The sequence below is a fragment of the Pelophylax lessonae genome (genome assembly GCF_965119305.1).
Source record: "Pelophylax lessonae genome assembly, chromosome: 2".
Taxonomy (NCBI): domain Eukaryota; kingdom Metazoa; phylum Chordata; class Amphibia; order Anura; family Ranidae; genus Pelophylax; species Pelophylax lessonae.
The window spans coordinates 159,411,146-159,429,518 of NC_138769.1; the positions used below are offsets into that span (position 1 = coordinate 159,411,146).

An 18,373-nucleotide genomic window follows, 5' to 3' on the forward strand; every position below is an offset into this window, starting at 1 on the left:
ATCGATCCTTGGTTACCTAGACGATCTTCTGCTTCATGCAGAGTCTCCTCAGACCTTGCTACAAAACAAAGAAATTACTATGATTTCTTTACAGGAATTCGGGTGGCTGGTGAACCAGCAAAAGTCATTTCTGGTTCCCACCCAGAGGCTCGAATATCTGGGTCTAATCCTAGACACAGTCAGGACAAGAGTTTTTCTTCCGGTAGGGAAACTCCGAAAGATTCAATCAGCAGTCCAGTTGTTACTGTCCAACAACTGGTCTTCCCTTCGGACTTGCATGAGGGTTCTGGGGTTGATGGTGGCTTCATTCGAAGCAGTCCCATTTGCCCAGTCCCATACCCGAATTCTCCAGCAAGAGATTCTTCTCAGATGGAATCGGAATCCGAAATCCCTGGACAATCAGATACGATTGAGCAAACAGACCAGAGAGTCTCTGGTTTGGTGGCTTCGGTCTCCGATGCTCAGCCAGGGAAAGTCATTTCTGCCAATATATTGGACGATAGTGACCACGGATGCCAGTCTATCCAGATGGGGAGGAATTCTCGGTCAGTTATCTGTCCAGGGACTTTGGTCCCCGGAAGAATCCAGGTTACCGATAAATGTATTGGAACTGAGAGCGATCAGACTTTGTCTGATTCACTGGACCGAGCAGCTCCAGGGCAGCCCGGTTCGGATCCAGTCGGACAATGCCACGGCCGTGGCTTATGTCAATCACCAGGGGGGCACCAAGAGTGCCCGAGCGGCCAAAGAAGTGGCTTGCATTCTTCGCTGGGCGGAACGATTTGTTCCAGCAATCTCTGCGGTGTTCATTCCGGGGGTGGAGAATTGGCAGGCAGATTATCTCAGCCGTCAGACCCTGGATCAGGGGGAATGGTCCCTCCATCCAGACGTTTTCCACCAGTTGTGCCTACGGTGGGGCACCCCGGATGTGGATCTGTTGGCATCACGATTCAACAGGAAAGTTCAGAGATTCGTGGCTCGCTCCCGCGATCCTCTAGCAGAAACCGCAGACGCACTGATCGCCCCGTGGGGGCAATACCAGCTAATATATGCCTTCCCTCCTCTCGCGTTACTGCCAAGACTTCTTCGCAGGATAGAGGAGGAAGGAATCCCAGTAATCCTGGTAGCTCCGGAATGGCCTCGTCGAGCTTGGTACGCCGACATGGTCAGACTGGTGGCGGACGTCCCGTGGAGACTTCCTCTCAGGGAGGATCTACTGTCTCAGGGACCGATCTTCCATCCTGCTTTACGATCGCTGGCTTTAACGGCCTGGCTATTGAGACCCAGGTGCTGAAGGACAAAGGTTTGTCAGCTTCAGTTATTCCTACTCTAGTTGAAGCAAGGAAAGCGACTTCCAGAAAGATTTATCATCGCACATGGAAGTCCTACATTGCATGGTGTGAACCTTTGGGGTTCCGTCCTCGGTCTTATTCGATTAGTCGAATATTGGCTTTTCTGCAACAAGGGGTTGAGCAGAAACTGGCCTTGAGTACTATCAAGGGTCAGGTCTCAGCATTAGCTATCTTCTTTCAGAAGCCTTTGGCTACTCATTCCTTGGTGCGGAACTTCATCCAGGGGGTGCGACATCTGGCTCCGCCAGTGCACGCGCCGTTACCCCCCTGGGATCTTAATTTAGTGTTGTCGGTTCTTCAGAAACCGCCCTTTGAAGATATTAGGGAGATTCCTCTACCCACGTTGTCCCAGAAGGTGGCCTTCTTGGTGGCTATTACTTCTGCACGCAGGGTGTCAGAACTGGCCGCATTATCTTGTCGTTCACAATATCTGGTGGTTCATAGAGATAAGGTGGTTCTTCGTCCGAATCCATCCTTCCTACCAAAGGTGGTTTCAGAATTTCATCTGAATGAAGAAATTGTATTACCTTCCCTGTGTCCTAAGCCCAGTCATCCTCGGGAGTTTGCTTTACACTCCTTGGATGTGGTCCGGGCGATCAGGGTATACTTGAAAACGACAGACTCGTTTCGCAAGACGGATTCACTTTTTGTGATCCCAGATGGACCCAAAAAGGGGTTGCCTGCATCTGCCGCGACCATTTCCAGATGGATCAGACAGACGGTAGTGCAGGCTTATTCTATTAAGGGTCGGGAGCCCCCGTTCCCTGTTAAGGCGCACTCCACTCGGGCACTTAGTGCGTCATGGGCCTTTCGCCATCAGGCGTCAGTGGTCCAGGTGTGCAAGGCGGCTACCTGGTCGTCGGTGCATACCTTTTCTAAACATTATAAAGTTGATGTAATGGCATCGTCTGATGCCTCGTTTGGCCGCAAGGTTTTGCAGGCCGCAATTTGAGGAGACCAGTGGTCTACCTCGAGGGTTTTTTTCCGTTGGAAAATTTTTTCTTTAGTCTCATTCTTTGTTTATAATGAGCCTTTAAAACTTCTAGTTTGGCACCGGTTGGGCCTTCTAGATTGGATTTGATTTTGTCAATCCCACCCCTCATTTGTGGCACTGCTTCTGGATGTCCCAGCTCTTGAGAATCAAGAAGACTACGTCTGTCAATGAGCGATAGAGAAAAATGGATTTTTGTAAGATCTTACCGTAAAATCCTTTTCTCTTAAGCTCATTGACAGACGTAGTACCCGCCCCTCTATCATTGAGTTGGGTTGGGTTAAATTCTCTGTACTGCTTTAAACAGAACTGATTCCCTGTAGCAGAGAGAGGGAGGATATACCCTCAGGGACTGCCCCTAAGGTGGAGCCAGAACGTTTTGTCTTTCTGCCTAGTCCTACTCCTGCGGAGACAACATAACCCAGCTCTTGAGAATCAAGAAGACTACGTCTGTCAATGAGCTTAAGAGAAAAGGATTTTACGGTAAGATCTTACAAAAATCCATTTTTGCTACAATGTAAAGTAGTGAGTGTACAGCTTGTATAACTAAATTGGCTGTCTCCTCAAAATAACTCAACACACGTCCATTATTGTCTAAACCACTGGCGACAAAAGTGAGTACACCCCTAAATGAAAATATCCAAAGTGACAATATTTGTGTGGCCACCACTATTTTCCAGCACTGCGTTAACCCTCTTGGGCATGGAGTTCACCAGAGCTCCACAGTTTGCCACTGGAGTCCTCTTCCACTCCTCCATGACGACCTCACAGAGACAACCATCTAGTGGGGGGGGGGGGGGGGAGAGAAGGATTTTGCCTGTCCAAGTGGCGGAGAGAGTGCAGCTACTGCTAGAGACTGGATCCTTAACCCATTTTACCAGAATCTCTTTAGCAGAGATATTGTAGGGAACTGTGCAAACAGACTGCCTCAAGGGTGAACATCATCAGGCCCAGCAGGTGCATGTAACCCCCGGAGGGATGACCGTCTGCTGAACAACAGAACCTGAATTGCCTCCTGCAATGTTACATAGTAGTTGAGGTTGAATAAAGACGATAGTCCAGCCAGTTCAACCTGTATAGGTGTGTGTGTGGACATAATTATTTCACATACCCATGAATGTTTTGATCCTTGAGTTGTACATCCAAGAGTCTTTTAAAAGTAGCCATAGTTACTACCACTTGTGGTAGAGAATTCCACAATCTTGTAGCCCTTCCTGTAAAAAAAAAAAACCCCTGCGTAGCCTAAGGTTAAATCTTTTCTCCTCTAATCGCATTGTATGTCCTCATGCATTAGTTGCGACTGAACAGCTTTTTTTCTATGCCGAGATCACCGTTGAGAAACTTGTAAATCATTATGTCCCCTCTTAGGCGTATCCTTTCCAGGGAGAATAAACCAAGTGCTTGTAAGCGCTCTTCATAATTAAGGTCCTCTAATCCCCTAATCAGTTTAGTTGCTCTCCTCTGGACTCTCTCCAGCTCCATCACATCCTTTCTGAGGACTGGCGACCAGAACTGGACAGAATACTCCAGATGTGGTCGGACCAGTGTTTTATTAAGTGGTAGTTTTATCTCTGGAATACATCTCCTTCCTTATACATGCTAATATTCTGCCGGCTTTTGCAGCTGCAGCTTGACATTGCATGCTATTGCTAACACACGCACAGATTGTTGGCCAACCGATCGGCCGTCTTTTGTCCAGTGTTTGTTGGTTGAAATGTGCTCTAGACTTGCACTGGACTTTTGTTGGCTAACCAAAACCAACTTCAGAAGTGATGTCATGTGATGGTTGACCTTCCGTGTGTTTTTTCTTCTCTGAGCATGCCCAGTCTTGCTCATCTGATTTTTGTCTGCCGAAATCTGTACTGACTGAGGAACAATCGGCCGTTCTTTGTTGGCCAACAAAAATTTTATAGCATGCACACCAGATTTTTTTCGGCCGAAAATTCACAGTTGGTTGTCGGAAGCATCATACTAACAAGCCTACAATCGGCAGATCGGACGTTGGCCAACAATCTGTGCGTGTGTACGGGGCTTTAGTCTATCTTCCACTAAGACTCCCAGATCTTTCTCCATTTTTTTTTTTATCCCCCAGGGGATTTCCCCCCCCCCCCCCAAAATGTATTGGGCGTTTGTTTTTAGTCCCTAAGGGCAATACCTTACACTTCTCCACATTAAACCTCATTTGCCATGTAGTTGCCCACTGTTATTTTGTAAAGGTCATTCTGTAAGATTTCTGCCTCATGTTGTGAAGTTATTGCCCTACTTAATTTTGTGTCATCTGCAAAAACTGAGATTGAGCTAATGATCCCGTCCTCAATGCTATTTATGAATAAATTGAACAAAATTGGTCCCAGGACTGAGCCTTGGGGACCCACTTACCACACTAGACCAGACTAGAGATTTCGGGGGGGGGGGGGCGGTGTGGGGGTCCCTCTTGTATGGATGAGGGGAGCCCCACGCGCAAAAAAAAAAAAAAAAAAAAAGCCAGTGGGCCCAAACCCCCCCCCCCCCAAAATCCATACCAGACCCTTATGCATGCAGCCCAGCAGGTCAGGAAAGGGGAGTGGAAGAGTGAGCAGCCCCACCCCCTTCTGGACCATACCAGGCCACACGCCCTTCAAAATGGGGGTGGGTGCTTTAGAGCGGGGGGGGGGAAGGGGGGGTCTACACCCCGCCCCCAAAAGCACCTTGTCCCCATGTTGATGAGGTCAAGGGCCTCTTTCCGATAACCCTGGGCGGTGGTTGTGAGGGGTCTGCCGGCAGGGGGCTTATTGGAATCTGGACACCCCCTGTAACATGGGGGGGCCCCAGATCCCAGATCCCCTCCCTATGTGAATGAGTATTGGGGTACATTGTACCCCTACCCATTCACCTCAAAAAAGGCAGTGTAGCGTAAATAATGACGAGACGGTTTTGAGAAGTAATTTATTAAAAAAATCTCCCTCAGGTCTTTTCCCGTGATTATGCCGGCTCCGCTCTTTACAGTTTGTTATATAGCCATGAGGGCGTGGCCACCTGACGATGCATGACGACACAAGAGGACGGAGTCTCAGGATAACATCACCAGGTGGCCACACCCCTTATGGCTTTACAAGAAGCTGCAAAGAGCAGAGCCGGCATAATCACGGGAGACATCGTCTGAGGAAGACCGGAGGAAGATTTAGAATTAAAGGACTTCTCAAAACGATCTCTCTTCATTATTTTCACTACACTGCCTTTTTTGGAGTGAACAGGTAGGGGTACAATGTACCCCATACTCATTCACATCGGGAGGGGGTCCGGGATCTGAGCCCCCCCCCTTGTTACAGGGGGTGTTCAGATTTCGATAAGCTCCCTGCCCACAGACCCCCACAACCACCACCCAGGGTTGTCAGGAAGAGGCCCTTGTCCTCATCAACATGGGGACAAGGTGCTTTGGGGTAGTAGGGGTGAAGAGCTCCCCCTGCTCCAAAGCACCCCCCCCCCCCATGTTGAGGGCGTGTGGTTGCTTGCTTGTCCCATCCACTTTCCTGACCTGCCGGGCTGCATGCTCAGAGAAGAAGATAAGGGTCTGGTATAGATTTTAGGGGGGACCCCACGCCGTTTTTTTTTTTTTTTTTTGCGTGGAGCTCCCCTCAAAATCCATTTACAGCGCTGGAAATTCGGCATTTACAGTACTGTTGGGGCTGAATGTGAAAAGAAGAATTTTACCAAATGCAGCAGCCAGCCAAACATGGGACACCCATAATTTGAGGCAATTTATTTGTACATAGCAATGTCCAAAATTATTTTTTATTCTGGAGTTCTGCTTTAAAAACAGTTTGGGATTTAACCACCTGCCGACCAGCTCCTGTATATTTACTGCGGCAGGCTGGCTCGTACAGGCAAAACTACGTAGATATACGTCGCTTGCCTGGGAGGAGCTAGGGGGCGAGTGCGCTCTCCCGCCCCTGATCGTCAGCAGGGAAGCTGATGCATGGGTCAGGCAGCTCTGATTGCCACCTGACACCTACGATCGCTCCCCGCAGAGAGAGAACAACGGTCAGCTGTTGTAAAACACAGCCGACCGTCCTTCTCCCTGAAATGATCACAGAGCCCATGTGATCCTGCTATATAGGATCACATGTCTCTTTGATCATTTCATAAGTCTAACCCCCATACAGTTAGAATCACTCCCCTAGGGTCACATTTAGCCCCTTGATCACCTATACTGTTAACCCCTTCCCTGCCAGTGTCATTATTACAGTAACAGTGCATATTTATAGCACCGATTACTGTAGTAATGGCACTGGTACCCCCAAAAGTGTCAAAAATGTCAGTCAGGGGTCCGATCTGTCCGCTGCAATGTCACAGTCCCGCTAAAAAAAAAAAAAAAAAACATTAAAAATGACAAATCTTTCCCGTAGGTAGTAGACGCGATAACTTTTGCGCAAACCAATCAAAATACGCTTATTACCATTTTTTTTTTTACCAAAAATATGTAGCATAAAACAAATTGGCCTAAAATGTTTAAAAATTTAGATTGACATTTTTTTTTTTTTTTTTGAGAATGTCATAGCAGAATGTGAAAAATAGTTTTTTTTTTTTTCAAAATTGTCGCTCTTTTTTTGTTTAATTAAAATCACACAGGTGATCAAATACCACCAAAAGAAAGCTCTATTTGTGGGGAAAAAAGGACGTGGTTAAATACAATTATTAATGTTACGATAGTACAATCTATTAAATAAGCTTTTAATATGGCACAGTCCAGGCAAGCTGCAAACTGATTGGGTAAAAGTATGCACCCAGGCAAAGGTAAAGAAAAAAGGATTGCAGAGGGCCTTCAAAAAGGTCAGAAATGAACTGGTGTTAATAGTTTTGAGGTACTGTAAAGCCCTTTGGAACATATTCGCTGTACATAAATTAGCTAAATATTCAAAATGAAGAAATCCAATATGAGCACTAATACTTTACTTCCCAGAGGAAATAAAAAAACTTGAATTCAGCAAAAGTATTCTTTACAGTGTAAAAACATACAGCCAAAAAATTAAAAACCTTAATGGAAACATGTTTTTTAACATTTAAGAGTCTTTCATCTTGCGCTTCTTTTTACGCGATTTCTTAGTGGTGGACCTAGCATTTGCCATATGATTTGCTTTTCTTTTCAACGTGACCTGTTTTAGGTTTTTTTCTTCAGGCTTACTACTCGGTCTTGGTTCTGCTTCAGTGTCAGCGGTGTTAACATCCCTCTGTTCTTCACACGTGACAGAGCTATTATCAGAAAAACAATTACTAAAAAAAAAAAAAAAAATGCATGCACACAATATCTTTAAGACAATCCCTTACATAATACATTGTATTGTTTCTGCCTTATATGTAGCTGTGTTCCCTTTATGGTTGACCCCCCCCCCCAAATGCCTTGTGAAGAATAAACTAATGTAATGCCACAGATCAATCCTGCTAGGGATTTAAGGGAGTAAATCAACACCATGACAGCTCATCCAAACTAATTTTAGTTACATACCAGGATCCCCCAACACACCATACTGAAAATCTGTTGTTACAATCTACATTCTTTACCTAGGTCTTAGCTGACCGCGCCCCCCCCCCCCCCCCAAAAAAAAAAAAAAAAAAAAAAGAGGAGGTCCAGCCATTTTATATAAACTGCTTTGAATACAATCAATATAGTCACCCCCCTCCCCACCTCCCAAAGGGGAAATCTAATAAATGCCTTTACCTTCTGCTACCTTTGTCCTTGCGCTGCAACAGTGCAACAAAGAATCCATTGGTGAGTGTTTCTGTAAGAGAGGCACGGAGGCAACTATCCGATCCAGGAAATGTGTTCAGTCCTCGTACTGGCCATAATGGAAGTGCCTTTACCAGCCTGGAAATTTCATAGAGATGAAAGTTTTTAATACAAAAGTATAGGATTACCATGTACCTACACAAGGGTCTATGCTGTACCTAAAATCTGTGTGTTGTTCTAGAATGTTTTTGACCACATCTTCATTCTCCTGCTGGTGTACAGAGCAGGTAGAGTACACTACAGTTTGCACAGAGGAGAAGCTTAGAGCGTGAGATAGAGCTCGTCTCTGAAACGCTGACAAGGCTTGAAGTCTCTCACTAGTCTCTGATCCTGGTTCTTCATTGAGCATCCTCATACGGTCTGGCATGCCTATCAAACACAAAGTGAAACATTAGTTAGTGATAACTGCACTCTATTCATTGCCTTTCTGTAGGCATATCGGACAAATCATGGTCCCCTGTAAGTACTAAGCCTATTTCTGACTCTTGTTTACAAGTTAAAATCAGTATTTTTAGCTAGAAAATTACTTAGAACCCCCAAACAATATTTGCAATATTTTTTGACACGCAGGATTTCAAACGCAATTTTTTTGGAAAAAATACATTTTACTGCGTTTAAAAAAAACTAAAAAAAAAAAAAAACTTAACAGTAAAGTTAGCCCAATTTTTTTGTATATTGTGTAAGATGTCACGCTGAGTAAATAGATACCTAAAATGTTACGGTTTTAAATTTGCGCACACTCGTGGAATGACGACAAACTACAGTACTTAAAAATCTCCATAAGCGCTGCTTTAAAAAAAATTTAACGGTTAACAGTTTAGAGTTAGAGTAGGTTTTTTTTTTTTTTTAATTATTGCTTTCACTCTGGCGATCTCTCAAATGTGTGGTTTAAACATCGTTCTAATTTTCAGGCGTGAATTACGTATGTGTTTTCTTTTGAGCGCGAGCTCATGGGGGGGGGGGGGGGGGTAGCTTTAAATTTATAGTTTTAATTTCATTTTATTACATTTTTAGCATTGTTTTTAAAAAAAAAAAAAATCTGATCACTTTTATTGCTGTCACAAGGAATGTAAGCATCCCTTGTGACAGTAATAGGCAGTGACCGGTACTCTTTATGAAGGGATCGGGGGTCTAAAAGACCCTAGACCCCTTCCAGTGCACTTCAAAGTATTCAAAATGCCAAAATTGCCATTTTTGATTACTGACAGTTTTTCTTAATTTGGCGCCGTTAGCCGCCGAGTGAACCAGAAGTGGCGTCATGATGCCCCTTCCGGGTTACTACATCGGAGACCCGATCAAAGCTGAATCCAGCTTTGTTCGGGACTCCAACCAGCCAGCAGAGGTGCTGGCTGGTTGCTCGGGTCTCCTGGTGGGATGGGAGACCTGCTGAGGGAAGTTATCTTCTGAAAGCAGACCGCCGGCTCTAAAGAATGGTACCGCAGCTGCAGGCATCCCGGTACAACCACTTCTCTGAGCAGACATACAGATACGTTCATTTTCGTGAAGTGGTTAAGCTAGAACATGCATTATGAGGGGGAAAAAAAAGTCAGTTAAAATTTTCAGTTTTCATGTAATTAAAATGCTCACTCAGAAGTTGAGTATTGTCTGAGTCTAGTCCTTCTCACTGTAAGGCCCCTTTCGCACAGGTGGATGATTGTGTCCACCTGAAAAACTGATTGACCCTCCATTATCCTCTATGGAGCAGCGGATGTAAATGCACATGTGACATTAGGGCTGAACGATAGTCGATATGATATCGACTATCGTTCTGCGGGCGTGGGCGATATTCATATCGCCGAAGATGCAATAGTTACCATTAGGCAGGGAGAAAAGTCGGGGGGAGGAGGACGACTGACAGTGCTGGCAGCCGTCCCACACGTTCAGCCGTGAGCAGCTGCACAGCTAACCAATCACGTGTGCCTGCACATCCGATTGGTTCCCTGTGCCGCTACTCACGTGATTGGTTCGCTGTGCCGCGCTCACCGCTCCATCAAGAGAACTAGCTCCAGGGAGGGAACATGTGGGAAAGATGTCATGTCAGTTCCAGGGCGGCAGAGGGAACGTGTGGGACAGATGTCATGTCGGCTCCAGGGCGGCAGAGGGAACGTCTGGGACAGATGTCACGTCGGGCTGTGTTTTTCTACCTCCTACCACAACTGTGATTCCGACTCTGCCTAATCCGTCTTCTGCATTCCACCCAGAGAAATATCGCGATATATATATAGTTGAAAACGAAATATCGAAAGTGTTCAGCCGCAGGCCGGTATTTGTGGGAGGAGCTAGCGGGCTTTATAGCGCCGCCCCTCCCCTATACCGGCCTGCTGCTGCTCGGCTTCGGCACTCGGCTTAGTCAGGTGTTCTAGTTAGTCACCTGACGTCGGCCGGAAACCGCTGCCTCGAGGACCGGACTTCCGGTCGGGACCTGAGACGCGAGGAACACCGCTGCTGGCGCTGAGCTCCTCCATCGCTACCCTGCATCCCAGCACCTCCTCCGCCGGTGCCAAGCTCTTCCACCGCTGCCGTCCATCCCAACTCCTCTGCCTCCAGCCGCCGCCTGCACATTCTTCTACTGCCAGCTTCACTCCGCTGCTTCTCCCCGCTGTTCAGCAGGGGGTCAGGTACCTGCAGGGTATGGGGGGGGGGGGGGGGGAGGCGTCTTCCTGCACACACTGCCTGCCTCTCTGCAAGACCACGGCTATCTTCATTACACATGTTCTCCTGCACACACTGCCTGCCTCTCAGCAAGGCCACGGCTACCTTCATTACACATGTTCTCCTGCACACACTGCCTGCCTCTCAGCAAGGCCACGGCTACCTTTTTATTACACATGTTCTCCTGCACACACTGCCTGCCTCTCAGCAAGGCCACGGCTACCTCATTACACACGTTCTCCTGCATTACTCTGCCTGCTTCTTGCTAAGCCACGGCTACCTTGTTCATTGGGGGGGGGGGGGGGGTCGCTCTGCCTCAGACAGAGGGGGGGGGGGGGTTGGTGCCCGGGGTTCAGGGGGGGGGGGGTCTCACCAGCATTTGCAGGGTATGCGTTCCTGTCTCCATGACATGTATCTACTAGTGGGGGGTCATGGGTTGCGGCTTCTGGTTCTCTCTCTCATTTGCCTTTTTCTCCAGGTTCACATGTCCTGCAATGCCGGCATCAGGTACTACTTCAGGTTCCTTGTGTACTACACGGCTCCGCATTTATTTTAGTCATCACAGACGCTACTCTGGCGTTGCCCATAGGCACTACTAGGCCAGTATTACCATCTCATTGGGCCTCCACACACTTAGTCACCTTGTCTGGCCATCCGACCGGTGGTTAGGCCCCTTCCGGTCACGCTTCAGGCTCGTTTCACACCTTCTGTGTATCACCAGCGGATGCCATTCGGTTCCAGTGTTCCGTCACTGCTTCACCACCTCTGTGCACATACTACACTTCATGTCGTTCGTCCTCCTCGTAGGCACTGTTATTCGCTGTTGCACTTCAACTGTGTTGTTCTTCGTCAAGTATTGTTCCCCCCACCCCCCCCCCCCCCGTAGGGCGAGTAAACTGGCTGTTAGGGTTCAGGTGCTGGCCCTATAGTTCCCCCCCTTCATAGCCGGTCCCGCGAGGCCAACCTCCCAATCTCAACTCGGAGATTCTTCGCCCCTCGGGCCAAACCAAAGATAGCGCCTCGCTCCACCCTTCTCATGGGTTTATAGTTAGGGCCTCACCTGTCACGGCCACACGTTTTGATTCTTTACTGTCACCGAGAGGCCAACCTTTCCCGCCACCACGTCAGTGGCTCACGCCCCACGCCCAAATCATAGGTAGAGCCTCTCGCCGGCCGCTTGGCATCTAGCAGGGCCTCACCTGTCACGGGGTAGTTAAGTTTTTCGCCTCAGGGCATTAGCTAGCCAGCCAGTTGTTCTCCGAATACGTTACGGTCGTTAATCGGACTTGGGCGTTCTATTTTTTGTTTCCTTCAACAGCGGGCCTCAAGGAGCCATCCTGGACAAAGGATCTTCCTCCCCCTCCACACCAGCCAGACCTAGCACCCCTGTCAGATCTGGTACCCCCAGGGGTCTTCGGAATCCATCTCCGCTGGGCTCCTACGGATCTTGGACCATCCCGAAGATCTCGGCGGTCCTACGCCAGAAGGGTATCCCGTTCCCAGCCACGGCAAGGAAAGCGGAACTATTTAGATTAATGTCGGAACATCCAGAAGATCCCTGACTGGGCACCAGCTCTCAGGGCTGTGGGTCAGCCATGCAAGGGACCCTGGACTCCATCCCGTCTTCCCTGCAGTCCATCGGCGATAGACTGTCCAAACTGGAGGACGCCAGTCCAGCTCACGGGGGTCCTCCTCCTTCCTTGCCGGTGCAGACCCCAGCTCCCGTTAGTGATCAGGGTAGGCCCCCAGTTCCCCTCTTTCCCTCTACTACTGTATCTCCTATCATCACCCCGGCCCACATGGTCCCCCCAGCTCTCCGCAAGGATATCTTGGAGGGGAAGGATGTAAACCTGGTGGCTCTCCTTATTGCCTCCCAGGACATGGTTGAGAATAAGGTTTACAACTACGGAGATTTGTCCGTAGTTATGAAGGCCAGGGACCCCAGGCTCAATAAAAAGCTCACCATTCCAGAGTTTGTCCTGGCTTTCGGAATCTACAGGGACGTGTTGTGTTCCGTCTACCCACATCGTCGGGAGGAGTTGGATCTTTACCTGCATAAGGTCGTGGATCTAGGGCACAAATACGGGGGTTTCACCTTTTTTGACTTCCACAAGTCAGTCTCAGCCAAAGCGGCGGCTGCCTTGGCTCAATTCAATGTACGGGTTGATTGGAGTCTTTTGGACACCGAGCTGTTCTGTAGGCACTTTGCAGGCTTGGTGCCTCCCTCTTGTGCCACATGCTCCTCCACCTCGCACTCTGCCAGCCTTTGTCCCATGGAGGCTGAATCCTCCCCGTCTGGGGTCCTGGGGGGGGGGGGAGCTGGTAGGTCAGAACAGCGTGGCCTTAGGGATAAGCTGGGACGCCCTATCGTTTACTTAGGCAAGGCCCAGGTCTGTAACAATTTCAACGGGGGGGGGGGGGGGGGCGCATGTAGTTTCAGTGCCTGCAGGCTGCTCCATGTTCGTTCTATCTGTTTCAGGGCTCATACCAAGTCTATGTGTCCGTCTAGGCTTAACCCAAAACAATGACTAACCGGGGTCAAGATCGAGGTGCTGGCGTTTTACCTACAGGCTCACCCGTCTCCACACCTGGTCGAGTATCTGGTACAGGGGTTCTCGGGAGGGTTCCACACTGGGCTGGTGTCTCTACCCACTGGGTCACTGGAATGTCCCAACTTGCTGTCTGCCAGGGAGGACCCGCAGTCGGTGGACCTACTGCTCGGGAAGGAAGTGCAGGAGGGGGTTCATGTTAGGCCCCTTCCCTGCCCCCCCCTTCACCTCCTGGCGTACTAACCCCATTGGTATCTCTACGAGCAAATACTCCAATAAAAAGCGGTTAATAATCGACATGTCGGCTCCTCATTCTTCCACTAACCCTAGCCTGAATTCCCTTATCCCTTCAGCCGAGTTCTCTCTCCACTATACCACCGTGGACCATGCCATCCAAGCCATTTTAGGGGCAGGTAGAGCTGCTTGGCTCAGCAAGACGGACATAGCCAACGCCTTCAAGCTGCTGCCCATTCACCCTTCTTTATGGCACGTTCACGGTGTCAAGTGGAGGGAGGAATATTATTTTGCCATCAGGCTGACATTCCGGTCCAAGAGCAGTCCAAGGATCTTCGATACCTTTGCAGAGACGCTCTGCTGGCTCCTTCTGAACATCACCAGGTGCCCCACGGTTTTGCACTACTTAGACGATTTCTTGTTGGTCGAACGAAGCAACTGCACGCCAGTCAGTTTGAGGAGCACCATGGCCTTATTTTCTACCTTAGGGGTCCCTCTGTCACCAGGCAAGATGGTCGGACCTGTCACCAGGTTAGATTTCTTGGGGATTACCTTGGATTCCATCTCCAAGCAGTCCAGCCTCCCTGAGGACAAACTTAGGCGCATTCGTGAGGTGGTAGGCAGGTTCTTGGAACTAGGGTCTTTTTCGAGGAAAGAGCTGCAGTCCTTGATCAGGTCATTGAACTTTGCCATGCGCATCATCCCCCAGGGCAGGTCCTTCATCTCCCGGTTGCTGCGGTTGTTGCCAGGTCTTCCGGAGGGCGTCATCTCCCACTTGGATCCCCCTGCCAGGGCGGACCTGGCTATGTGGGTTGAGTTCCTGGAAAGCTGGAACGGCATTTCTATGTTCATCCCGCCCATCTCTTCCCAGTCCCCCGTGTTTTGGACGGATGCGGCCGCCAATACCGGGTTCGCAGCCATCTTTGGGGACTCGTGGTTCAGGGATAGTTGGCCGGCTGAGTCACTTGCCTTACCTGCTTTCCAGAAGACCTCGGCTTTGTTTGAGTTATATCCTATAGTGGCGGCAGCTGTCACTTGGGGTAGGTGCTGGTCAGGGATGGCAGTCAAGTGTTTTAGGGACAACAAGGCTGCCTGTGACATTATTAACAAAGGCCGGTCGTCATCCCTGACCATCATGAGGCTGGTTCGCAGGCTGACCTTGGTAGCAGCCACCTTCCAGTTTTTTCTTTACTGTGAACATATCCCGGGTCACTCCAACTCAGCCGCTGACGCTCTTTCCCGGTCTAAATTGCAGGTATTCTTCAACCTCCACCCGACAGATGCCCCACGCGGACCCCGGAGTTCGAGGAACTAGTCCTGGACTAGCCCGGATTGTGGCGCATGGGCAGGAGTTGGCCCGGATGGCTCTGTCATCTAACACCAGGAAGGCTTATGACCGAGCCATGTCCATCTTCCGAAGGTTTTCAGTGGAATTTGGGTTGGACGACCACTCAGTTCAGACAATGGTCGCCTTCGCTGCCTTTTGCCACCTCCAGCTTAAATTATCCGCCAGTACCATCAAACTGTACCTGTCTGGTGTTCAACATCATGTCCTGACGCACCAGCCAAATTCATCTCCTTTTCTCAGGGCATATCCATTAAAGAACCTCCTGAAGGGTATTGGCAAAGTGGATCACCATACCTCGGTCAGGCGGTTGCCAATAGATGGGGAGAAATTCCAGGCTCTCTCCGATTTGCTGGACACGGCCCCTTTTGAGCCATTCACAAATTCAGTTGTAAAAACCGCCATGTATCTGGCCTTCTATGGCTTTCTCAGGCCCGGGGAGTTTACGGTAGCTTCCCTAGCGGAGGGTCGCTCATGTCTCCTCAGAGATTTGGTCAAATGGGGGGATCACTATGTATTGTCACTCCGGTGTTCCAAGACCAGGCAGGTGGGCCACCCCTTTACTATCCCTTTTTACCCATCGGGGAATAATTGGTGCCCAGTCAAAGTTCTGGACAATTTTGTGGCTCAGACCCTGAGCTCTCCCAGCCACGCTCTGCTTTTTACGCTGCTGGGCGTTCCCCTCACTACGACTAAATTCATATTCTATATCCGAACTCTATGCATCAGACTGGGTTGGGACCCTGCGGCGCACTCTGGCCACTACTTTCGGATAGGCGCGGCATCAGCTGCCTCCGGGAACAACACGCCAGGCCACATCATCAAAAGGCTTGGTCGGTGGGAGTCTGACGCTTTTCAGGTTTATATTCCTCACCCAGAGAAGGAGTTGAGACTAGCTTTTTGTAGGCTTGTGACTTGAAGTTGTAATGAATAAAGTGTGTTTGCTTCCTCTTTTGCCCTCTTTATTTACAGGCTACCCCCTTACGTCGGTTCAGGCACACCACACCGACTTTCTATACCGGGGTGTACGTCTTTAATTTACCGACCACAATGTTCTTTTTTCCCCAATATCGTGCAGCCCTGTGTGACATCCAATCTGATAAAAACAGACTGATGGGGATTCGTTTCTCATCCATCTAGCAGATCGGATGGTAGTTGGAAATAAACGGACAGGCAGTCCATAGAGGAAAGTGGGATCTGAATGTGTCCACTCTGCATAAGTGGAGCAGACACAGACCAGCCATCTGCCTGCTCAGCCGGGATCCGTGGAAAAATTCCTCGCTAAGCTGGCGGAGTTTGTCCCGTGTGGAAGGGGCCTAACACCTACTACCCAGTACTACTTGAACATTCCAGTTGGGTCGCAAAGCACTCCACAAATTTAACCCTTGCACTAACCCCAACAACTGTTTCATCTACCACGTAAACCCCTTCCTGCCGACGTAACCCAAAATATGCGGCCTTGGCTTCAAGGGGTTGTATCAGGGTGATGCCTGCAGCTAGGAGGCATCACCCTGTCTACCGTTGTTTAGAACCGACGATTGGCTTTCTTGTAATAAAAACCGTTGCTGGTAAGCAGCCGTTTGGTTATTATAAGGAGCGGGAGCCCACCCCCCCCACTTCTGCAGCTCGCCCAGGTCTCCGGTCCCCGAGCTACCAGCCAGCACGTCCATTGGCTAGACGAAGACCCGAACAAAGGCAGATTAGGCTTTGATCCGGTCGATGATGTAGAAACCCAGAAGCGAGGTCAAGACATCACTTGCGCTTACATAAACCTTAAAGGCGCCAGATTTAAAAAAAAAAAAAAAAAATTTTAAATGCTTGTAGGTGCAGGAGGGTTTTGGGATCTTTTAGACTCCAGATCCCTCCATAAAGAGTACCTGTTACTGCCTATTACTGTCACAAGGGATGTTTACATTGTGTTCATATGTAAAAAAAAATAGAAATAAATAATAAAAAAAAAAAAAAAAAAAAATGTAAAAACGTCCCTCCATACTCGCACACAGTAGCAAATGCATACGCAAGTCGCGCCCACGTGTGAACGATGTTTAAACCACATGCGAGATATTGCTGCGATCCTTAGAGCGAGATTCTAGCACAAGTCCTCCCGTGTAACTCTAAAACAGGTAAACGTTAAACATTTTTTTAAAGGGTCGCCTATGGAGATTTTGAAGTACCCTAGTTTGTCGCCATTCCACAAGTGTGCACAATTTTAAAGAATGACAGTTTAGGTATCTATTTACTCGGCATAAGAGCTTTCACATTATGCAAAAAATTGCGCTAATTTTACGTTTTTTTTTTTAATTCACAAAAGTCTATTTCTTTAAAATTAAAATGCATTTGAAAGACTGCTGCTGTGTGTCATGAAATATTGCAATTATTCTCTATGGTCTCTGCTAAAAATAATATTTATAATATCTGGGGGTTTTAAGTAATTTTCTAGCATTAAATACTGATTTTAGTACTTGTAAGCAACAAAATGTCAGAAAAAGGCTTGGGCATGAAGGGGTTAACCTTCTCAACAATAACTGCAACCCAAAACACTGTCCTCCAAATCAACAGACTATTAGAACCCCACATGTTCTCTTCTTACACAGTCAAACCAACAAAGCCTCATCCACTATACACAGTTGTCTCAAAAGCTCTATTTTTCTCACTCTATTCCTTCAAACATTCAGCGATCACATATACTGCGCACACTATTACCCAACAACTTTAGTTTAAAAACAAGCTCTGTCCACATTTCCAAGTGCGCACCTGAAAGAGAATACTGCAAGGTTGTCAATATTTTCTTACCTGACCCACTGCATGATGGGTCCACTAAAATGTGACTGACTTTCTGATACTTTGGATCACCTGGGTTGACAGTAAGGAAGTCTTGGTTGGCCAGCTCTTGACACGTGACCCCAGCCCGTAGTAGAAGCGTGCTCATTGTGGCTAAACGCTTGGTATCCAGGTCAAAGGCAAAAACTTTTCTAAAAATCAGAGAGTAGTTATATTAACAGGGTTGTATTTTATCCAATATGTCAGTGTGGTACATACAGTATCTCACAAAAGTGAGTACACCCCTCACATTTTTGTAAATATTTTTATATCTTTTCATGTGACAACACTGTTGAAATGACACTTTGCTACAATGTAAAGTAGTGAGTGTACAGCTTGTATAACAGTGTAAATTTTCTGTCCCCTCAAAATAACTCAACGCACAGCCATTAATGTCTAAGCCGCTGGCAATAAAAGTGAGTACACCCCTAAGTGAAATTGTCCAATTTGGGCCCAATTGGCCATTTTCCCTCCCCAGTGTCATGTGACTCAGTGTTACAAGGTCTCAGGTGTGATAAATTTGGTGTTATTGCTCTCACTCTCTTATACTGGTCATTGGAAGTTCAACATGGCACCTCATGGCAAAGAACTCTCTAAGGATCTGAAAAAAAGAATTGTTGCCCTACATAAAAGATGGCCTAGGCTATAAAGAAGAGTGCCAACACC

The 18,373-nt window shown here is 48.0% G+C and overlaps 1 protein-coding gene across 1 annotated transcript in view; it reads right to left on the reverse strand.

Moving 5' to 3' along the window:
• Positions 1-7,382: 7,382 nt before the first annotated feature.
• Positions 7,383-18,373, reverse strand: part of NSUN5 (NOP2/Sun RNA methyltransferase 5) — a gene marked incomplete at its 3' end in the record, with an annotated part of 31,629 nt that continues 20,638 nt past the window's right edge. Inside the window, exons 7-10 of the mRNA XM_082244301.1 lie at positions 17,681-17,859; positions 8,266-8,476; positions 8,039-8,185; positions 7,383-7,572 (exon numbers count right to left, since the gene is read on the reverse strand). Of these exons, the coding sequence (XP_082100427.1) occupies positions 7,383-7,572; positions 8,039-8,185; positions 8,266-8,476; positions 17,681-17,859 (727 nt within the window). The remainder of the gene's footprint in view (positions 7,573-8,038; positions 8,186-8,265; positions 8,477-17,680; positions 17,860-18,373) is intronic.